The 23,697-nt window shown below is 37.3% G+C and overlaps 3 protein-coding genes across 3 annotated transcripts; 1 reads left to right on the top strand and 2 right to left on the bottom strand.

The window, feature by feature from the left end:
- Positions 1-169: 169 nt before the first annotated feature.
- Positions 170-8,680, bottom strand: LOC103505902. The gene is made up of 6 exons (XM_008470273.3): positions 8,514-8,680; positions 7,999-8,036; positions 3,635-3,973; positions 3,149-3,353; positions 1,814-1,995; positions 170-1,078 (listed from the first exon to the last, which is right to left on the bottom strand). The coding sequence occupies exons 4-6, from the start codon at positions 3,335-3,337 to the stop codon at positions 622-624; spliced, it is 828 nt and encodes a 275-aa protein (XP_008468495.1). The 5' UTR covers positions 3,338-3,353; positions 3,635-3,973; positions 7,999-8,036; positions 8,514-8,680; the 3' UTR covers positions 170-621.
- On the top strand, positions 3,991-5,088 carry LOC113466042 (cullin-2-like). Its single transcript, XM_026821110.1, has 2 exons — positions 3,991-4,211; positions 4,565-5,088. The coding sequence occupies exons 1-2, from the start codon at positions 4,167-4,169 to the stop codon at positions 4,691-4,693; spliced, it is 174 nt and encodes a 57-aa protein (XP_026676911.1). The 5' UTR covers positions 3,991-4,166; the 3' UTR covers positions 4,694-5,088.
- A 444-nt stretch (positions 8,681-9,124) lies between the features above and the next one.
- Positions 9,125-23,260, bottom strand: LOC103505908. The gene is given in 11 exon segments (XM_008470278.2): positions 9,125-9,541; positions 9,792-10,076; positions 10,200-10,425; positions 10,428-11,779; positions 12,136-12,280; positions 12,555-12,792; positions 13,718-14,046; positions 14,403-14,566; positions 14,808-15,048; positions 15,481-15,694; positions 23,209-23,260. Coding segments are annotated over 10 exon segments (3,228 nt in total). The 5' UTR covers positions 15,613-15,694; positions 23,209-23,260; the 3' UTR covers positions 9,125-9,425.
- Positions 23,261-23,697: the final 437 nt, after the last annotated feature.

Here is a 23,697-nt window from a genome sequence, read left to right as displayed (position 1 = left end):
GATCAAGTCTTTACCCATGCAGGTATGGGTCTGTAGTCTGTACGAGTATAATAGACTATCGAATAGCATGCTTGTTGTAATATTATTTGGTTACTACCTACAACAACTGTTGATGTTTTTCCCGATTGTTTCTGGGGAGCGAGAAAAATAGATTTATAAATTGCGGAAATATTTTCATTATAAATAAACAGTCTTTTAATTTATTTTAATAAATTATTACACATTTTGTACATTAAATTGTTAAGCGGAAAATTCATTTTATCATACTGTCGGCTTTCTTTTCCAGCAACATTGTTGTATCAAAAGTGATTTCATTTATCAACCGATTTTATTGGAATGTCAATTAGGAAATATTGAACAGTGTATGACAAGAATATGAAGCTTAATAGATACGTAAGTACAAAGAACAAACTGCACGCACTTAACCTCATCTCGAACAAAGTCTCAGACCGTGATCGGAATGTACGTGGCAGTATGACGGCCTGAAGCTTTTCCCGCCACACACGTTCCGACCGACTGTCTGACAGACCGGTCTGAGCGTGAGTGACTGGCCTTACAGACTTACGATTTTAATAACGCCATGACTGAGGCAAGGGAATCCTTGGATTGAGATGAGATCACCTAGGAATTATCATCACTCGAAGACTCCACTATGGATGGGTTGGTCTTTTGCAATCTTGTCCTATTTCTCGACCTCGCTCTTCTCTTCCTTTTGGTTCTCTTCTCGTAAATAATGGTATCATCATCCACTACGAAATTATCGGATGCTATCGATGACTCGGATTCACTCGTATCCCGGGAACGTCTTAGTTTTATATTCACGCTCGAGTCACTCGATTCTTGTCTTTTTCTCGCACGAGGTTTGGCACTCGTATCCCGGGAACGTCTCAGTTTTATATTTACGCTCGAGTCACTCGACTCGCGGCGTCTTTTTCTCGCACGTGGTTTGGGGCGAGGTAGACTATCGTCACTGGCATCACTGAACATGTGCGTGGAGATGTGATGCTCTAATGCGACTCGCCTTGGGAAGCCCAGGTCACATATCTGACATGTGTACTGCTGCTTGGAGAGCGAGTCACTTCTTACGAAGGAATATGAAATGCGTGGGGGGAATGATGAAATTAATTAAAATCGATATATAAAATAAATTAAATTAATTGAGATAGATATGTAAAGGAATGGAATTTTTAATTGTGGTAAGCATATTTAAATGCTTGTCACAAATATCGTTCCCCGATTATAACACCTAGATGAATTTTATGACTTGACTTGGACTCGAACCACCAACCTCCATATCCAAAGTCCAACACGTTAACAACTGCACCACTGAGGTTGGTTTAGATATATAAAGGGTGAACAAAATGGGAACATGATGAATGGAGTCCTGTTCATTTGAGAGGAAATGTAATGTGAATTAGACATGGTGAAACTAGAGCTCTTTCCCAACTTTTGTGGGTATCACAGGTCTTCAAGACTACCACGGATCGAACCCGGGACCTCCAGCAGTACACGTATAACTATACCTACTCCACTGAAAACTCGGTCATTCACTAGTTTTACTTTAACTGACATTATTCACGGGTTTAGGATGTTGAATCTGCCCACACCTACTCTCCATTTTGTTTTTACTTTCCTTACCCGTAGAAAGCAAAGTAATGAAATTATGTGTTAGGTACTTACCTCAAGTAGCTACTTACTAGTAGTACGTCCTCATCTTATGGGAGGATCATTTAATGCAACTGCATTACAGCTGTACGATATGAACTAATATAAAGACTTACCTATTTTTTATTTATAGTCAAAGTACACTTACTCTGGCTTGGTACTAGATGGTTGGACTTGACCTTTGTCTTCACAATCATGTCTCATTGCAGCATTTTCAGTTGTGTAAATGACGTCACATTTTTGACAGCAATAGATGATACCAAAATTGGGTACACAGGACATAATTAAATGGTCGTTCTTAAAGGCTGCAGGTTTTTCTACGAAGGTAATCTGAAAGAGGGGGAAAAAACGGAATACAATCAGTAAAATATCCTGAGAACCGCAAACTCCTTTTAAGCTTTTTCCCCATACAGTCCTAAATAGCGGAAAGGTTCGGCCGCCATTTAACGCCAAACTTCGAAAAAGCTCAAAAAGAGTTCGCAATTTTCAGAGGTTTTGTAGGTTACATGTGTCAAAATCCTTATTTAAAGTAGGTAGGGAATTCTCGGACTATACCTACCGACCAATAGGTTTCCATGGCCACGGACAATTCAATGGACGGAAGTTGTCCTGGCTACATAATATCAGTCAAGGTAAGTCAACGACCGAAGCGAATTCAAGGTTTCTTATGATAGGCTCCTTATGTTCGATTTTTATGAAACACGACAAACTACACTTGAAGGGAATTTTCTCATTGAATTTCATGCCCAATCGGGCCTCCTTTTTTGAGAAAGAGAGAGATTTTTTTCTTTAGGTTTAATAGGGGAAACTGTAACTGCTAGGGTCTTATCGTCCCGAAATCGAACAGAGAAGAAGGATAGGATAGCAGAAAACCAGCCATTCCGAGAACGAACCTTATCAGTTAAGGATAAAATCAAACCTGCGACCTAGCACTGTGAACTCTGTATTTGTAAAGTTTGGCTTTCCAAATAATGCATTTACTCAAGTAACGGAATACAATCAGTAAAATATCCTGAGAACCGCAAACTCCTTTTAAGCTTTTTCCCCGTACAGTCCTAAATAGCGGAAAGGTTCGGTCGCCATTTAACGTCAAACTTCGAAAAAGCTCAAAAAGAGTTCGCAATTTTCAGGCCTTTAAATTTCAGCCAAAGTTGCTCGAACTGGGCACAGAGATTCGATAAATTATGTAGATCAAAATATCCTTGGGCCCTGTTTCCAGAAGGTACGGTTCGGCCGTTATTCCGGACCAAAGTTCCGCTATTTAGGGCTACACAGGGAAAAAGATCAAAAGGAACTAGCGCTTCTCACGAAGACCTTTAGCCACAGGTCGTTAAAATTTTACAAATCGCCTCCACAGTTAATGATGATCAAAAGTGTCCGCGGGCCGGACCTTGAGAAATGTGTTAAAGTGTTAAAGCGCCTAATTAAAAAAACTACATTTTCTGACCGCACTCAGGCTAGGTGAGGTTGAGTCCAGACTTACCTCCCCATTAACAATGAGCCGACAGAATCCTAGACCTTCCATTCCAAAATGTTCTTCCTTGTCAGCAATAAGTACCTCTGCTTCCTTGTTTCTTTTTTTCTTAGGTATGCTTTTTCTTTTCGGCAAGAGAAACGGATTGCGGCGTTTAAATCTGAGTTTCTTTTTTTTCTTTCTTTCTTTTTCATCCATCTGTGGACTGAATGAACTGTGAAATAACCAAAGAACAATAGGGCATAAGAAGAGTGGCAGATTTGAACACACCAGAATTACAGATAATGTTGCTTTTCTCCAATCGATAATCAAATTGGGTCCTCTGAAATACAAGAAGGTACTTAAATGACGTTGTGATTTTATACTTGGGTTTAGATTCAAAACCACTTTCTATGTTTACCAGACAAGCACTTTACACTGTGCTAACCAAGGACAGGCAAAGTTATTCTTAGTAGGTTAGCAAAATTTGTCTCGAAAATACCTTTATTTTCTCACCTAGATCTAATAGTACCATCTGAATCCTCTAATCCTTTAGAAGACAGTGGTGGTTTTTCAATCCTATTTGCAGACGTTGATTCTTCACCAATGTCTGTGGGTTCTTGAGTTATTTCTGTGTTTATTTCTTTATCTTTCTGCACCTCATTATCTTTTTCTTTTACTTCTTTGTTTGTTTCTTTTTCTAAACTTGTGTCTTTTGGCTTTGCATCTTTTTCTTTATCTTCTCCTGTTTTGGTCACCTTTGGTTTAGTTGGTTCTTTTCCTAAATGCTTCTGATCTTTTTCTTTGTTTGTAGCTTCTACATTCTTTTGCTCTCCTTGTGAGTCATTTTCATACCTCTGATTTGTCTTTTTCCTAGGAGCTGACCGAAGACACGGAAATTCGACTCAACCTAGGCTACAATAACAAGCGTACCAAGCTCAAGATAAGCGGCGCTGTGCAGAAGGAAACGCCGCAAGAAATAGAACGCACCGTCAGTTCTGTGGACGAAGATAGGAAGTTGTATCTACAAGCAGCCATCGTCAGGATTATGAAGTCTAGGAAACAAATCCGACACAATGCTTTAATTCAAGAGGTATGGAAATAATGAGATTTGAAATATTTATTAAGATTTGTAGATTTGGAAATATTAATATTGGTTTGAATTTACAACACTTGGCCTCTGTGGCTGAGTGGTCAAGAGCACTGACTCGCAACCTAGAGGTGCTGGATTCGAATCCCGACTAGGGCGGAAATTTTCTGACCGACCTTTTCCGTTCTTGGATAGGCATGGATGTAAAAGAATGTGCTTTGAAGTAATGCGAAAGCAGTTCCAAAGGTAGCTACTAGGTAGATAAAAAAAGAAATGTTTGAAAATTACCGTGGAAAATGCATAGTATGTATTCCATATTTCAATTTAATTCATCCGATTTTCTCATCTCGTTTCAGGTGCTCAGTCAGTCAAAATCATTTGCACCATCGATTAGTATGATTAAGAAATGTATAGAGTCTCTCATTGATAAGAATTACGTGGAAAGGACGGCTAACTCAACGGATGAGTATAGTTATGTGGCCTAATGTAGACCAAGTCATTCATGTGGCGAAGCACCACTTTCTTCATTTCTATATCGGCCCTTTTCAAAACCCCTGGATGCTTATGATTTACACGGTATTCGTCAGAACGTATGCTCCTTCATTAGGCAAAGGTAGAGTTGTCCGTACTGTACGGATAAAATAGTATTTTCTGGGACATTGAAATGGAAATGGGGGGGGGGGTTCTGACGAAATTTCTGTCTGCGGAGTCCAGTATGTTGCACCCCAAATGTTTTCTGGTAAATCGCGAAAAGTGATTTAACTGGAATGCTACACAGAATACGCAATGCAGGTTTCCACGGTTTGTTGCATGGATTACATCAAGCATGACAATTTGTCCGTGATGTTAAACAGCGCATCCTTCTGTCAACTCTAGCGTCTGTATTGCTGGATTTCCTGTAAATGTATTTGTGATTAGCTAAAGAAGTCCGTACCGTACGGATAAATGTATGCTTACGTTTTAAAAGAAAGAAAAAGAGGCTAACAATGTACTTAGCTTGGTTATATTGACCTGTTTGCCAGATAGAACCTACTATTAAAATAAAGGTAGATTATGTAAATTTATAATATTATACTCACATTGAATGGTAATATTTTGAATATTTTTTGTCGTAATGAAGGTTCCACCTGAAATATGTGAATACGATTGCATGATAGGACTGTACCACATATTCTACAAAAGTTTTCAAGGAATGGTTTAGGTTCAGTCTGCATTTTGATTATCAGTAGTTATCCTCAGCCTTTCATAGCATAACCTGATCTTTGATATGAAATATGCTGTGAACATAAGGGGTACAAAACACATTATTGGCAACTTGCAAAAAAACTATTTTTCAGCAAGAAATAGGTTCAGTCTGCATTTTGATTATCAGTAGTTATCCTCAGCCTTTCATAGCATAACCTGATCTTTGATATGAAATATGCTGTGAACATATGGGGTACAAAACACATTATTGGCAACTTGCAAAAAAACTATTTTTCAGCAAGAAATATATTATGTCCTATTGGGGATTGGTAGGTTGTATTTGTGATAAGCTGATAAGCATTCATGCTTAAGCTCAAGAGACTTATTTTTATATTCTTACCTCAGACTTCCTTCATCAGGAAAGAGAATTATAGTTCAAAAGACAATTGCAGGACTGGGGCTAGAAACAATAGAGGTACCTAACTATACTTGGTCTTTACAATACTATCACTTATCACTATTCACACTTGACTTCCATCTTCACTCATAGCTCAACTCAAAACTCTCAAAATCTCAAAGCTCTCTCTGCTCTTTTAATAATGATGAATTGATGATGATGAACAGGTTTTTATATAGCGGGATGAACGGTCACATGTCACAATCACAATACATGTAACTGCACAATCAGCACAATATACACTTATCACTTATCAGCTTATCACTTAAACACTTTTTTTTTGTTCAAAGTTCAAATTTAAATTTTAGCGCGCAACCTGGAAACTTGCAGCGTTGCCAAGTAGCCATCGGGAAAAATAGTACATTCTGTATCGTACGATAACTTTATTTATAAAAAATCGTACAATCCCTCATTAGCTATTTTTACTGTTTATTACCTACTATACCTACTGATATTTCGTCAATTTAATTTATATTCTAACAACTTTTAAAATAAAAATATAATAAATAAATATATTTTTTTTTTATTATTTTTATTCTAACGTCACTAGCACGCTAAGGCTTTTTAGAACTATGGGCTGGTGCTTTTAACATGCTAACGCCTGCGCCGCTACTTTAATATTTTAGGATTTAGCACCTATACATACCTATGTATAGGTACCTATTACACCTTTAGGTAGGTTTTGTAGGTTACATGTGTCAAAATCCTTATTTAAAGTAGGTAGGGAATTCTCGGACTATACCTACCGACCAATAGGTTTCCATGGGCCTGGTAACTACGTGCGGGGTCGACCTGAAAAAAACCCTGAGAACTACGTTCAATAAATTAAAACAAAATACCTACATAGTTTTGTTAAACTTGGTTTTTTTCCTGATGGTAAGATAATATTGAATTGTTTAATTAGGTACATACTATTATAATTTCTTCAATAGGTATTACACAGATAACACAAATGAGTTGTACGTTGTACCTATCTACCTATCCAACTTACCTACCCTACCCATTAGGTAGTGACTTGTAAAAAAAAAAAAATCTTACTCTAGGTACCTACCTACCTATGAAAAATAATTTTATGAATCATCTTTGTTCTTATTAGATACCTACTGTCTATTTGATTCCCTTAGGAACCAACCTAGGTATAGTTAGGAGTTAGGGTACATATGTGATGCCTATTTATTAGTAGGTACCTGCTAATAGTAGGTACCAAGGTAGATATGTGGGTAGGTATCAGATAGGTAAATACCTTCAACATCTAATAGGTACCTACCACCTTATTAGTTTATTTTCTATTTATTTCATTTTAATTTTTATCAAAACAAAAACGCATGTAGGTACCTACCTACGTATAAAACAGTAAAATTCTACATTCATCTACTCTACATATAAATTTTAAAATCTAATGTTTACGCTTTATTTTTAATGGCAACTAATAGCTCCCAGTAAAATGACGCCAAAAATACCCATCATTCGACTTTCCAAGTACTGTACCTTAATCTTACCTCAACTGGGAATAGACGTACCATAGGACCCATAAGCGGATAAACCTAGGAATATTTATGGCAACTAACGGATTAAACTACATATCTACGTAAATTATATTGAGGAGCGTGGTAGCGCTTCGCCCCGCCAAGTCAAAAATAGAAGGTATCTATTAGCCTACTACTAGCATTATTGAGGAAATCTAATCTAAAACGTCTTTTTCTTCTCTTCCAGTAAAAAGAGAAGGAAGAGTTCTGGATGTTCCTGATCTGTGGGGTAGATGTTGGTATACTTAGAGCTTAGACGAGGCGTTCAAAGGTATGACAAAAAATATAGATATGTAAAGGAATGGAATTTTTAATTGTGGTAAGCATATTTAAATGCTTGTCACAAATATCGTTCCCCGATTATAACACCTAGATGAATTTTATGACTTGACTTGGACTCGAACCACCAACCTCCATATCCAAAGTCCAACACGTTAACAACTGCACCACTGAGGTTGGTTTAGATATATAAAGGGTGAACAAAATGGGAACATGATGAATGGAGTCCTGTTCATTTGAGAGGAAATGTAAGTAATGTGAATTAGACATGGTGAAACTAGAGCTCTTTCCCAACTTTTGTGGGTATCACAGGTCTTCAAGACTACCACGGATCTTTTCATACCATTTATCTGGTAATGGTATTTCTGTTGCTTTATTTGGCTGTGGACAGTTAAAATAAAATAATAATACATAGATATAGTAGTTAAGAATACATTTTTAAAGTTTGCATTCATTTCATTCTATTCTTTGGAGTGGGCTATTAAGTATTTTAAACTCCTCAAACAGAAAGCTTTGTCATTATTCTTTAAACAATTTATTTACAAATAAATGGAACCGTTGAAATGTTAATGTTAATATAAGTAGGTGAAATTATTGGTAGTTAAGAATACATTTTTAAAGTTTGCATTCATTTCATTCTATTCTTTGGAGTGGGCTATTAAGTATTTTAAACTCCTCAAACAGAGAGCTTTGTCATTATTCTTTAAACAATTTATTTACAAATAAATGGAACCGTTGAAATGTTAATATAAGTAGGTGAAATTATTCCAGGGATTTAATTTCAACAAGTGAATACCATGAAAATTGGCCATTAAGTGAGATAATTGTCTTGGGCCTGCATTCTATTTTTATACAAACCTCAGATTCTTCTAGGCACACTTTTCTAAGGAAGGTTTTTTGGATGTACCAACTTTTATCAACAAAAGAGATAAATTGTTTCAGTGAATCTATACATTTGTAACAACAATCCTTTGGTAGTTTGTCTTCTTTTGATATCTGGAAGTTGAAATGAACAAGTTTATTATCAGGATTCTAAATAAGAAGATTTAATTGGAAATAAATTTCACATTGATAGGTATATATATCAAAGTTCTAATCAGTACTTAGGCATATAATTAACATGTAGGTAGGTTCCTAAATAATTTATGTAATTGTTTTAATACCTATTTTGATTTCTTGTCTTTTTCTCTTTGTTTGCATTAATAAAAGAAAGAAAAAGAGGCTAACAATGTACTTAGCTTGGTTATATTGACCTGTTTGCCAGATAGAACCTACTATTAAAATAAAGGTATATAGAAAACAGGTAGGAATAGGTATATGTACAAACAACTAAATACAACATAACAAAAGGTAATAAAGTAGTTATACATAAGGACCTTTTAACTTTAGCTATAGGGGCAAGAGAGTTCTTCAATATGTTGACGGTACACTCATTGGAGATTCTGGAATCAGAGAATTCATAGATAGAAAACAGGTAGGAATAGGTATATGTACAAACAACTAAATACAACATAACAAAAGGTAATAAAGTAGTTATACATAAGGACCTTTCAACTTTAGCTATAGGGGCAAGAGAGTTCTTCAATATGTTGACGGTACACTTATTGGAGATTCTGGAATCAGAGAATTCATAGATATAGGTAGCATACCAACTTGAGTCAATCGCGATTTTATCTTATTACACAATTAAACGAAAAAATAAATTTGTCTCGGTCAACCAAAGACTGGTGCGATTTTTTGCCTCTCGAGGTTTTGTTTGACTACTTTTAGTTAAAAGTCGTTTTTTATTTTATTTATCTGCTGCTGAGTTTTCCGAAGTTTAGCTTCTACGTAGAATCTCTCTTTGCGTAACTGTGCGACAGAATTACGAAGTTGATTGCAGGTTTCTGAAACAACGGGTGAAAACGAAAAAAAAAATACTGATTAGGTTTATGGGCATTAATACCTCCATTATTTTCATAGGTCTCTGTAGATCCTATCCTCTCTGTAGATCTCTGTAGATATTATTAAAATAGGACCCTCAGTTCATGAAGGGAATCCTAAAACAAGAGGACCCTCCTCGAGGAAGAATACTCCAAACTGGTACCTACTGTCCTGTGCCTAATATGGCGGGTTATGTTTTCCTATCACACTCACCAGAATCTCTGAGAAAATTTCCGCCTTTCAAGGATTTCTGAAGTTTCCCATAGCTGACACTACAAGTATAGACCTTCCTCTTGACGGGCTCACTTCTTGGACAGTACAGATCTGAATTGTTAGGTCCCAGGTATAATGACTTGAAGTTACTCGGTAGGGTAGGTTTTGCCTTGGAGTCCGTCAAAATATCTGCAGTGGATCTGGTATGATATGAGGTAGAGATGGCTGAGGGCTTCTGGAATGTTGTCAAAGTTGGTTTTGTATGGTTTTGACTGGACAAGGGCGGTTTTGCCTTGGAGTCCGTCAAAATATCTGCAGTGGATCTGGTATGATATGAGGTAGAGATGGCTGAGGGCTTCTGGAATGTTGTCATAGTTGGTTTTGTATGGTTTTGACTGGACAAGGGTGAAGGTGGCGCGTTATATTTACTCTTGGCAAGTTTGTAAGTTTGAGTATTGATTGGTATCTTCGGTGGAGTTTGCTCAATGCCAATGATGTGATCTCTCTGGGCTAGCTGACTAAACGTAGCAGTACTTTGTCTACTGAAGGTTGTCATGTTGATGTTTTCATAGGTAGGTTCTCCGTTATACCTGTGGTGTAGTGGGGAGTTAGAGTTTATCACAGCATTGTCATGGGAGTTTGCTCAATGCCAATGATGTGATCTCTCTGGGCTAGCTGACTAAACGTAGCAGTACTTTGTCTACTGAAGGTTGTCATGTTGATATTTTCATACGTAGGTTCTCCGTTATACCTGTGGTGTAGTGGGGAGTTAGAGTTTATCACAGCATTGTCATGAACCATATTCTTCTTGATATGGTTCCCATCTCGTAATTTTATTGCCACGTTTTGAGGTTTATTCGAAACGATGTGTTCATAGGGAATGGCATAAATGTTCCTGTCCCGAGGTTCATCCGTTGCTTCATTATTATTTCGAAAGTCCAAGTTAACATTTCGCTCGTTACGATTTAGCACCTCTTGGTTCTGTTCATGAATATTGAGATTTCGTGTAAATTTAGGTGATCCAGCATTATCTATACCGGAATTCAGCTGTTTACCATATAGGTGGAAATGTTTTACTGGAGATGAGGTGGAATTCAGGTTGATATTCTGACTGCCTCTATTGTTCAACTGATGGTTCTGACTTTGTTTGAGCAATTTCATTTTGTGAGGCGACCAACACTTGGCAGCAGAATCTACAATATGGTTTGAATTATTTCTGTTATCAAAGTCTGGTTTTGTTTTGATGTCATCATGACTGTTATGTCTAATTGGAGACATGTGACGAGGACTAGAGGGAGTTTCCAGGAAGTTTGAGATATTCCGATCCGTTGGATTTGATCTGATGGGAGAGTTTTGAGCAGAACTCACTCTCCGGTTTGCTGAATTCGACTTACAGCTCTCTAATTTCTCAATGATGTAGTTCGCTTCTTCTGTAAGTTTCTTATATTTCAAGTCTTCGGGCTCGGTTGGTATAATTTCTTGAGACAAGGAATTCGATCTTTTCTTTTGTTGCAACTCCTCCAAACTCCCAGAGTTATTCATGTTGAGACTAAACTTGCGTTCATTGCTGATGTTGCCGTATGAGTTTTGATTCTTTTCACAGAGGCTCAGATTGGAGTTGATAAGATTGGTTATATAATCATTCTTCAGGTATTTGCCATTCTCCGTCAGACGTTTCCGCGCACTAAGAGGTGTTGTATTGGCACTTTGAGTACCACGGTCCTGGGTTTGATTCAAACGCTCGACAAGAATTTTGTTCATGTTGAAATGTTTCTCATTTTTAGGAATTGGTGAACATGGTTTGAATTGGCATATAATTTTTTCTTGACTTGGATTTCGTGATTTTCTTCGCCTTTCACTTTCAGATTTCTTCGATCTTTTAACAATACTGGAGCTTCTTGAGGAAGATCTACTATCAATGGATTTTTGTTTCAAAAGTCTCTCCCCCATGAGATGATAATAACAGTGGCCTGTGTTCATTTTCTTGCCTGGAAGGAAAATTGAATTGGCATATAATTTTTTCTTGACTTGGATTTCGTGATTTTCTTCGCCTTTCACTTTCAGATTTCTTCGATCTTTTAACAATACTTGAGCTTCGTGAGGAAGATCTACTATCAATGGATTTTTGTTTCAAAAGTCTCTCTCCCATGAGATGGTAGTAACAGTGGCCTGTGTTCATTTTCTTGCCTGGAAGGAAAAAAACAGAATTACCTGTTAGTACAACAATCTAATTTGCCAAAATTAAGTATTTTGATTGGTTTGATGTATAAATGATTGATAACATCCTAATAGGTTCCTGAGTAATTTTGATCTCGTCAGGATGAACTGAAGTTCAAATATCTACCTGGCATCGGTGAGTTGTTTTCCGAATGAGCTACTGATGACCCGTTGTCTATGAAGTCGAAGTCATCTCTCACATCTCTTCTTACGAACTCCAAGTCTGAAAAGCAAAAGACAAAATCTTTACAATCATATAAGGTAGACTCGCACATTTACCTACGTCCTGTCGGTACCTATGTACCTATAGTTCTGCATTGTAAGGACTAAAGGACTGGTCAAATTTTCTCCTTTACTGTGCGCCAGCCCCCAAAAATTTGGAGCATCCACCCCTTCCTCCCCCCTCCCCATTTTTGGAGCATCTTTTTGGACTCTCACCCCCTCCCCATTCGACAAAATCCTGAATACGGCCCGAGTTTTATTCCTGTCCGGAACGGCTGGCTTTCTCCTATCCTGTCCTCATTCTCTCTTAGATTTCGGGACGGCCTCCGTCGTCAAATCCGAGTCGCTCAGAATGTCCGTCTCCTTCTCATACGTGTAGCTCTCATCGTACTTGCCCAGCATTTCATTCAACGTGACGTCATCATCGGAGAAGTCACTCGTGTTGCCATGGTTATCGTCATCCGAGGAGCTAAGGGGAGAAGACGAGGAACCTCCAGGACGCAAGTGAGGACAATGTCGGGCCGACAGGGGAGAACAGGTTGTGATGGCGGCGTCTTTGCTCCTGAAAGAAAAGGGCTTTTGGTTAAAGTACTTAAAGTAGAGAAATACTCATTTCCTGGAAATCTTCGATTTTCCTGGAAATCTTCCCTATTCGGGAGCTCAAAAAAAAGCAAATATACTTATGTAGGTACTAAGACCACTCAGTTATATGAGTGAAAGTTCTCTTTTTTGGTCCTTATCATAAGAGGACATGAAGATTCGTAGAAGCTTAACCCATCCTTTAGGGCTGTTTGCCCCTACATCTAAGCCTCAGATTGGGCTTTTTGTGTATGCAGAGAACATGAAACTCTACACTTAAATACCGAAACAACACAGAGGGCTCATTCTCAATACAAATACGTTGTTTTAATAATTCCTTACAAAAATTCACTACAGAGACGCATATATTCTTAATGCGCCCACGTGTTTTACGTTTCATAAGGAGCTGTAGGTAATTGAGATAATTAAATTACGAGGCCAATTTATTGCTCCACAAACAAAAGATACACAAAGACAGCATACATTGACTTAATTGAGTCAATCTGCCTGAAGCTAGAGGCTAATGTTGGAAAGGATGTGAGAGTATGTGTATAATTCCATTCAATTAAAAATATGAGATTCTGAGATGACGTTTTTATGTTTTTGTCGTAGAATAAATGACTACATGTGATGTGTTATCTTGTACCAAGGGCTTCTAGTTAAATAATGTAGACACTCCTCGTTACCTAAATAATAGTACTTAATTAATTTTATAGATGCTTTTTACTTTACAAGTTAAAGTAGTGGCAATGTTACACTCGCTAGTTTGCTACAGTCATTCCATGGCTTAGTTTTTCAAAAGGAACCTGATAAAAACTCAGCTACTCGGTTCTTACCCGAACATTTCGGGTAAGACCCGAGTATATACGGATACCCAGGCATCAGCCCTACTGATGACGACGACTTACCTCCTACTGACAATGGGTGAAGACACTTTGCTCCCGATCTCCTTCGGTTTCTTTCGCGGTGACGCAAGCTTCTTATGCGGACTGACGTGCTTCTCTCGGCAGCTTGTTGAGGAAACGGTGGAGCTGCTATCGACAGCGGACGAGTCAGTGGTGAGTTTGACAACACTACCGCCCGGTGAGCAAGGTAGCCACGGGTTGGTGCGAATCCTGTTGCGAGGACGAGGGGAAGCACCTGGGAGGTAGGGAGAGGAGGAGGGAGGAGAGGAGATGGCGGACAGATTGTTCTCATCGCAGGATTCGGTGCGACGATGGGTGGGGAGGCGTTCCTCCTGAAATATAACCAGAGAAGCGACGGTGAATTGTGAGAGATTGAAGAGCGAGAACTTATTCAAAATCACCTCATGAAATGGGTCCTTATCACACATGCTTAAGAAAACATGTTTGAAATCCACTCAATAAATCAAACATGAAACCCTTATCGGCCTCATCACGGAATTGTTTGGGTTCTACAAAATTTTGTAACTATCTTGCAACTCTCTAGCAGTCTCTACCAGTATTGCGATGGCTCGTTTATACCCCTGGAAATTTCCCACCAATTTGTAATTTTATTGACATTTTAATAGTCCAGTCCAGAAATTCCAGACACAAAAAAAGACAGACAATACCACCGTTCATCATAACTCACCGTTGTAGAGTCAGCGTTAAGGATTTCATCCTCCGTAGACGACTCCGGTAGATGTTTGACACCGTTCACCTCGCCATGTTTCTTCCGCTTAGCCTCGTCTTTCTTCCGCCTGGCGGATCGCGGTGTTAGCTTCTCCACCCGATTTGACTGAAAGTAATGCGTGCCTGGGGAGTAAAAGGGATCCATTTAAAAAGTTGATAAAAGTATGGACAGAGTAGGGACGATTATTCGATGATTGTAGTAATAAAAAATACCAATATGTACTTAAAAAAAAAACCTTTTACTTCAGGCACATTCTTTTCCATCCATGCCTACCCAAGAACGGAAAAGTTCGGTCAGAAAATTTCCGTCCTGGCCAGGATTCGAACTCAGCACACTCAGCCACAGAGGTGGGCAAATGCGTACCTGTCCGGATATTGATGTAATACTCCGGAGGGAGTGAGGCCCCTGGTGAAGTCCCGTCCGTAGAGTACCCAGTCGAGTAGGCAGATTCTGGAGACGATAGGTTCACCACACAGGTGAATGGGGACTGGGCTTTAAGTGAAGAACTGGAATGCTCTGTCAGGCTCGTCTGAGTCTTGATGGTGGAAATGGGGGAGATCTTCTTGCCATTGTCGATGCACTTGGCAGACTTGTATTCGAACTCCTGAAAGTGGGAGAGACAATGTATCAGGCAGGTCAGCATTTTGAATTGATGCGAAGGCTTTGACAAAAGTGGTAATCGTTGTTCGTTTGTACTTGATTACAACGAAGTTTATTGATATACGAAAACATTTTCAATTAATGTGATATTTGAATTGATGCGAAGGCTTTGACAAAAGTGGTAATTGTTATTCGTTTGTACTTGATTACAACGAAGTTTATTGATGTACGAAAACATTTTCAATTAATGTGAGATACTGAGATCCTTTAACCTGAGTCAGGTAAAGGAAGATTTGATTTGAGCTAAGGAGATTGGTGGACATGACATTTTTTTCCCCAAAAAAAAAAAAAAAAAAAAAAAAAAAAAAAAAAGAGGATTCTGGCTGTGTTCTTTATTTCACCAACAACCCAATACTTTTCAGTTTTAAAGACTTACATTATTGACAACGGCAATATGATCCGGTGGTGATTTTTCCTGTTTGATTTTACCGCCGCCATCTTTGTTTCTTTTCTTTCTGGACCGGACGAGATGTGTCTCCATCCATGATCGAATTTTAAGTCCGAACATTTATTGTTCAGATCCCGGGAAAATGATTTGCTTAGCACTGTGTTCCAAGTGGTTCAGTTGGTGGAGGTGGCATTTTCACCATCTGAAACGAAAAGAAAATGGAATTGGTGGAGATGACATTTTTACTATCTGAAAGAAGTCAGGTTATTGCCAGCACGAAATAGCCTTTCTAGCATGAACAAAATTTCCAGGCGATACTTTTTGGCACTCGACTATCGACTAATAAATTGTTGTAGGTATGTACCTACCTACAAGCTATATCTACAATTTACGTAGATACATAGGAAACATTATTACTAGCATTTGTGTATTTCTACACTTTTAGTGATTTCCGAATTTGGCAACAGAGTTTCATTTGATAAAATTATTGTTGTCTAAGTGCTTTTCTCCATTAGAACATTTTATTGCACTTGTTCACTCTTTTCTTTTAGTTGCTGGTTCGATAAAAACGGAGGTACCTATTGGTGCCTTATGAATAATTGATGATTCATATCAGTTCAAATTTCATGGACTTAAATGATTCAATACCGGCAAATGCTTCGATTTATTCATACATGATCGAATACCTACATGATGAATCAAAGGGTCCAAGAACATGTGTACCTATATCTGTCTTCTTGCTCCGTTAAAGTTAAAAGTAAGTTTTCACATCGAAAATAAAAATAGGAGCATGCAATGTAAACGCTTTCTAATGCTCCCTCACAATACACATGTTGTGTAGCTCGTGCAACTTGTTCTAAATGTAATTATTCCTTTTAAACTCTTTTTATTTGGAACAGGTTACCTTCCATTCAATTTCAATAACTCTACTCGAGGCATTATGGCGCTCCTCTACGTTTTGTATCAATATGTTACCATTCTGTAAACATGGCGTACCATTGCCAAGACATTCATAATTATTATGGTGTAACTGTTTTCCATTAGAATGAGTTTCAATTCGAATGCATATCATCCACTTGAATTTAAACATAAGATACACATTAGGGTTCGTACATTTTAGAATGGGATGTAGAAAACTCATCTGGGCAAATGTGTTTCAAAGTGTTTTCTTATAATGTCATATTACATAATTATGTTCGTTCAATTTTCAATACAAATTTATGTGCATTAAAATTTATATATGTAGGTAATTAAATAAAAGGAGATTTCATTCAGTCGATAATAATAGGTGCTATTAAAATTTCTGTCAGGTCAGGTGATGCACGATTAGACCTAGAAACTATTACGTCAGGGATTACCTGCCGTATTATGGTCTTCGGACTACCTGCGAATAATAATTACCTTATCACTTATTTTCTATTTGAATGAACTTGAACCTTGAAGTAATCTAACCCAGGTCAATGACCGCTGATTGTCCAGACAGTTGATTTTCATTGCACTATGTAAATGTATTTATCTATCTAGGCAATTAATAATATAATTAGGTACTTACATATGTAGGTACTCTGGTACTCAAGGCAAGTCACAAACAAAGATAATATTATGAACATGAACATATCCAAAACAATAATTAGGGTACATATTATACCAATACCATCCCAATACCTATTCGAGGCGTACAATACATACAGTATAGTCTATAATCAGTAAACAGTAGGTGGCTGTAGACAATCATTTCTATTTCAAGTGTTTGAACCTTAAAAGGTATGCGAATTAGCATATTTTAATTATTATTCATGAAATCCTCAAACCAGGCTCTGAAAAGTCTGCACAATCAAAATTAAAAATAGAACTCCGGGTATGCAACCTGCAGTGAAGCAAAATAACAATTTCGAATGATTTTCATGAGGGAGGAAGAGGTGAAAGGAAAACCAGGAGTGAGATGAAGGAAGACAAAGGTGCATTAGGAAAAGCAGGAACGGTTTATTGAAGAACTAGGTATTAAATATTTTATAGGTTTGTAGAATCATTGAAGAATATTACATAAAAAGGGCAAAATGGAATTGGTGGAGATGACATTTTCACCATCTGAAACGTAAAGAAACTCCTTTTCTGGTGCTTAATGTTGAGTTCCAAAAAGAAATACTTACCTATTATAATACCTCCATTATTCCCCCAAAACCTTGAAAGCTGTTCCAATCCATGAAGACAATTAAAACAATACCCACTATTTAATATTCAAACTGCTTTCTAAAGGATATCTATTAATATTTATTATAGTGTGCCATAAAGGATATCTAAGTTTTGGTTCAAGCTTCAAGAGCCGATAGGTTCCAGTTTAGTAGGTAGCTCTGCAAACCAGCCCTGATAAAACTTCAGGGATGAAAAACATTTATACGGGAGGCAGTAAAAGAAAATAATTAACGCTCTATGTAAATGAGGAAAAGAGAAAGGAAGAGGAAAAGGAAGGAGGGGGAGAGAGAGAGAGAATTTTTCTCTCATGTTGTTTCCTTGATGAATCTCCCCCTTTGAAATAAAAGCTCAAACCACCTCGCAAAGACAATAATTTTTACAAATCAAAATGCCAACGAGGGCCTTTTCTTTCTGGAAAAGTTCAAACTTCAAACTCTTCTATTATTAATTCGAACAAAAGACCAAGGGGGAAAAGTTTCTGGGCCTTTTCTTTCTGGAAAAGTTCAAACTTCAAACTCTTCTATTATTAATTCGAACAAAAGACCAAGGGGGAAAAGTTTCTGAATGAAATGAATGCATACAGTTGTGCACATTGCATATCTTGACAATTAGGGCGCTGAGGTACGGGGTACATGTTCCCTACTTACAAGTAAAAGTTAGTAAACCGTATTCTTTTTGTTTTACTTCCCTTTTACACGGCCCTTGAGTTGTAGGTACATAATTATGAGGAAAACAAGAATCTCTTTGAGTTATTAGCAAAAATTAAGAAGCAGAAAAACAAAGCTAAAGCTAAACACAGAAACAGTGAAAAATAACCGTCTTACGATGCAATGTATTGTTATAACCGTATAACCTTTTGTAGATAGTTCTGTACATAAATAAGGTAAATGAAATGAATGCATACAGTTGTGCACATTGCATATCTTGACAATTAGGGCGCTGAGGTACGGGGTACATGTTCCCTACTTACAAGTAGGTACCTAAGTTAGTAAACCGTATTCTTTTTGTTTTACTTCCCTTTTACACGGCCCTTGAGTTGTACATATGAGGAAAACAAGAATCTCTTTGAGTTATTAGCAAAAATTAAGAAGCAGAAAAACAATGCTAAAGCTAAACGCAGAAACAGTGAAAAATAACCGTCTTACGATGCAATGTATTGCTATAACCGTATAACCTTTTGTAGATAGTTCTGTACATAAATAAGGTACATGCTCAAGTTTTTTAGAAAAACTTTTGAAATCATTCTTTTTCTTACAACAAATTAACCTCCCCTTCTAACCCCCATGATTAGAAAGTTTCCCCAATCTATAAAACGTTAATTTAGTTAATTATGAATCGTTAAAACAAACACTTCTGGAACTTTTCGCAAGCACTTTCCCCCAATACCTCCTGCGCCTTTGCAAGTTTCATTATTTCTAAATTAGACTAAGGAAAATAAATAATGATTAAACAGTGCTGGTCTCATGATGGTATAGCAATATTTTAATTATTTTGTTGGAAGGAGAATAATGGATCTAGATTATGGTGAAAGTTAGGATTCTGTGAGGGTAAACTTTCACCCATAACCCTCCAGCTCTTACCAACCAACTACTCCCCTCTTTTCAGTATTTCAGTTTTAGTATGTTTTATTTTCTTTAATTTTTTCTTCTTTCCTTCCTCAACCTCGTCCTCTCCATTCCTCTCTTTTTCCCTCCCTCCCTCCTTCTCCCCTCAGTTGGAAAAATCCATTGTGATTCCTGTTTCAGGAATAAATTGTTCACCATATGAAATAATGGATTTTAATTTGTTTTGGATAGGTATACAGATTTCGTTCGACGTGTACGTATAAGCTATGTTTCCCTATAGCTTTTATTCCCTATACATTTTTTTTTTTTTTTGCAATTTAACGGTCTGGTAGTCTGTTATAATTTATTTTTCCCTTTTCTCTCTCCTCTCTCTTTCCAATCTATCTTCCTCTCATTTCCTCTGTGAGAACGTTATCAAAATTCTCATTAATGTTGTTTTTCATTCAAATTTTTTTTTCTTTTTTTCGGACGATAATTTGCGCAATTTACAAGTATAAATAGGTAAATTTTAAATTATCAATTTTCATCGACCTACGCAAATTCTTTCTATCTTGCAATAAATATAATATCTACTTTACCTACACATCTAGCCTTGTGTACGTACTATCTACATAGGTATTACGTACTTTTAGATACATACTGTATGTATCTTCGGCAGATACCTGCCTCTTTAAATTTCCAATGTCCTCTGTAACTTTGTTTCTTTATTGTCAATATCGCTAAAATCACTCGAGGTAACAAAATTTATGTTCTGCCAATTCTGCCATCCCTGAAACCTCTCTCTTTCTCCGTAGTATGGTATAGTAAGGGCAGGAAGAAGAGAGAGAAAGAGAGACAGAAAGATAGAGAGAGAGAGAGAGAGAAGGACACTCTTCCTCTTCTTCCTGTCCTTACTAATCCTCTCCCTCCTCACTCTCCATCACTGGAAACTAATCGCAAGACCTAAACGACAAAAACGACACTTAAATTAAAACGTCACTCGAGATTCTCGTCAGAAGGGGAGGGAGAGAGAAAGAGAGAGACATAGGGGAAAGGGAAAGGAGGGGGAGAGAGAGAGAGAAGGACACTCTTCCTCTTCTTCCTGTCCTTACTAATCCTCTCCCTCCTCACTCTCCATCACTGGAAACTAATCGCGAGACCTAAAAAACGACACTTAAATTAAAACGTCACTCGAGATTCTCGTCAGAAGGGGAGGGAGAGAGAAAGAGAGAGAGAGAGAAAGAGAGAGAGAGACATAGGGGAAAGGGAAAGGAGGGAAGCTAAATTGTATAAAGTGAGTGAGAGAGGAGGAGTAGGGTGATTTAAATTGTGAAAAGTAAAAGAGAGAAAGAGAGAGTGTGAGCGGGAGAAAGAAAAATGAAAGAGAGAGGAGGGGGAGAGGGGGGGGAGAAAAAACCAAGGACATGAAGAGCTAAATTGTAATAAAAAGAGAAAGAGATAGAGAGATAGGGGAGTTTCTGTGAAGAGAGGCGGAGAAGGGAGAGAGAGAGAGAGAGAGGAGTGGGGGGAAGTAAAGCAAGAAAGGGTTTTCAGCTTTCTCCTTTGAAAAAGAAAACCACTTTCTCCCCTCCCACCTACTACTAACCGTCTCTCCCCCCTTCCTCCCTCCCTCCCTCCCTCTCTCTCTCTCTAGTGTCTTCCCCAGTATTTCTCAAGAGTTCAAACCACAACAAAAGCCTTTGCCTATTCGGAACAAAGAGTTTCTTTCTCTCTTCCTCTAGTGTTCCTCCTCTATCTTCTTTCTCTCTTCCTCTAATGTTCCTCCTCTATCTTCTTTCTCTTTTTCTCATGTCATCATCCACCTCCTCTTTCTCTTCCTTCTTCAATTTCCATATTTTCTGTTCTATGGTACATTGTAGGTGAAGAGGGAGAGAGAGAGAAAGAGAGAGAGAGAGAGAGAGCTTGTCATGTGCGTAATTATTCACCGAGAGGAATTTAATTTGTTCTTTGAAAGACGTAAACACACCAATATACCAGGGTTTGACATACAGTAATGCATACCTTTGTGTATGCTGTAAACTATAAAGGAAAGCTATGTATTTTACGGGTGTACCTCTACCTATATACATACGTAGGTACAGTAGGTTTACAGTTAGTGGGTGAGAGTCGTAATATGTATGTACATACGTTGTTAATTTTTTTTTTAATTTCAACAAGTTTCAATACATTTTCTCTTTTCATATTCCGTTTCCTACCCCCCCCCCTCTCTCTCTCTTTGCCTTTTTCTCTCTCTCTCTCTCTCTCTCTTTCCCTTTTCTCTCCCTCTCTTTTGATCCTTTCCCTCTTTCAATTGAGGGAGAGAATCCTCTTTTTTTTCGAGGAAATCACCTGTGATCCTTCAGAATCTTCATAATATTGATAACGGATCAAAATGCCATATTACCTATTTATAGTTACATAATGCATATGTATAAGTGCATCCACTTTTCCAAACACATACGTATTCTCTACAATTCTACATGTTTGTAATATTAAAGAAATAATGAAAGTCAGGGCATCTATTTCTTTACATTACACGAGTACTCCTCATATTCCTCAGATAAAATAAATCTCATCATATTAATCAAATCTGTGTGTTTATTTTAATAAGAAGCCGTAGAGCATTTACATATTTACACTCTCATTCACGTCCCCCCCTTGTTGTTTTTGATACGCTGATGATTTATGAATGGGAATTTGGAAATCTTGCCAGGGATCTCGATATTACTTTGAATGATAACATCTGGGATTATCAGCACATTAGTAACATACATAGGGGAACACGGCGCAAAATGATGACCAACCCCTGTCGTGTAGTGGTTAACCCGTTGGACTTCGGATCTGGAGGTTAATGGTTCGAGTCCAAGTCAAGTCATAAGATTTATCTTTAACTGGGGAACGATATTTATGTCGCGCATTCAACAAAGTTCAACACAATTAATTTCTTTACATATTATGTATGTGGGTAGATACATATTATGGTTGAAAATTCCGAAAATCATAGGTACATGTAGAGAATAATACTAAGCAGGATTACTTAATGTGGCTTTTGTGTAGAAGCTGTAGTATACTGTAGTAGGAGGAGGAATAGGAGAAAGTTAAATGGATTGAAGGAAGAAGAGTAAAGAGTGCTACAAAAAACTTGCAATTTTCCTCTCTTATTTTTGTGATGAATAGATGAAGTTATAAATATAAATGGAATTTTGAGGAAGAATGAAATACGGACAAAAAATAGAGCACTCAACTGACTTTCCTTTTTCCTCCATTTTCTCAAAAGTGACTGACAAACTGAGGAAAAGAAGGAAATTTCATACATGTGCTGAAGTTCCCAGGGAAAAAAGAAGCTACTGGATATTGTTGTATGTATCATTCTATTCTCTTTTTATACTAAAAGTATTTCTTCTAAGGTTTTATTTTAAAACAGAAGTCAGGGTCTGAACGAAGTGAAAATCAACATCCCCTGGTCCACATCCATGCCGAATAAAATTGTCGATTTTATTTTTCCAATTCCCAGTGATAAGTGTGAAGGTAGACCAATGAAGAAAAGAAGGATCAAAATTAAATTACTATTCCAATAGAAAATGTACATAGGTCCTTTTTGCTAAATTACCACTTCAAAACCGTACATAATCACATAATGCCTCCGACCCTGGGGTGAAAAGAATGGAATACCTTACTTTACCCATTCAGCGCTTCACAACACATATTTCTCTAGAATTCTAATAAATTTGAAATTTGAAACCTCATGTTGTTATCTACATTATAAATAGGTATCTAGAGGGTACAGGAGGTACCTTCCAAGGTATACTCTGAAACACGGAGGTAACATACATAATAAATTTGGCTGACTCATCAGCAAAGGGCAGCAAACGGAAATTTTCTCACGGTGCTGATGGATGAAATATTTTACTCGAATGCTGAAGTACTCGTCAAGAATATATCCTCCTTTGTAGCTATTGAATTGTAATAGGTAACCTACCTTTTGTAACACAACACCTTGATATTTCTCCCACCAATATGGAATCTGTAACAAAAGAGAGACAATGACATTAAAATTTATTTTACAGCTAAAATTGGTTGTTTATTTGTATCTACACACTGGAAGAAGTACCTAATAGCTGCTAGGAAAAGAAAGTCTTCTAAAAAGCTTAGGCCTGAGAAAATTTAGAAAAAACTCAAGGCTTGAAGCAGAAATACCAGATAGCAACATTAATAGCTGAATCGATCGATATCATCATCATGAAATTTTTTGCTGTAATTAATGGTTAATGGCCTTTATTTTTTCGACCTCTGTGTTTCCCCTACGATATTATTCCTCCTCATTTCTTTTCTTTGAGTTCTATTTTCTTTGCTTCTATTTAGAGAAAGAAACTAATAAAATTGTGTCTTAGACATCTTGGTTGTTTGCTAATTTAGCTAATTATTTGAGGATTAATTTAATTGGAAGAACAAAGGAATTGCCTAAAAA

Source organism: Diaphorina citri, unplaced genomic scaffold (assembly GCF_000475195.1).
Source record: "Diaphorina citri unplaced genomic scaffold, Diaci psyllid genome assembly version 1.1 scaffold202, whole genome shotgun sequence".
Classification (NCBI taxonomy): domain Eukaryota; kingdom Metazoa; phylum Arthropoda; class Insecta; order Hemiptera; family Psyllidae; genus Diaphorina; species Diaphorina citri.
Note: the sequence above shows the minus strand (reverse complement) of the source record. Positions and strands in the feature narration are given on the sequence as shown.

Excerpts from the sequence above, each read along its gene's own strand:
- LOC113466042 (XM_026821110.1), top strand. The coding sequence starts at position 4,167 with ATGAAGTCTAGGAAACAAATCCGACACAATGCTTTAATTCAAGAG. Across the intron at positions 4,212-4,564 it reads ACAATGCTTTAATTCAAGAG|GTGCTCAGTCAGTCAAAATC; the intron begins GTATGGAAATAA and ends ATCTCGTTTCAG.
- LOC103505902 (XM_008470273.3), bottom strand. The coding sequence starts at position 3,337 with ATGGATGAAAAAGAAAGAAAGAAAAAAAAGAAACTCAGATTTAAACGC. Across the intron at positions 1,996-3,148 it reads GGCTCATTGTTAATGGGGAG|ATTACCTTCGTAGAAAAACC; the intron begins GTAAGTCTGGAC and ends CCCCTCTTTCAG. Across the intron at positions 1,079-1,813 it reads CCATCTAGTACCAAGCCAGA|TGACTCGCTCTCCAAGCAGC; the intron begins GTAAGTGTACTT and ends CTTCGTAAGAAG.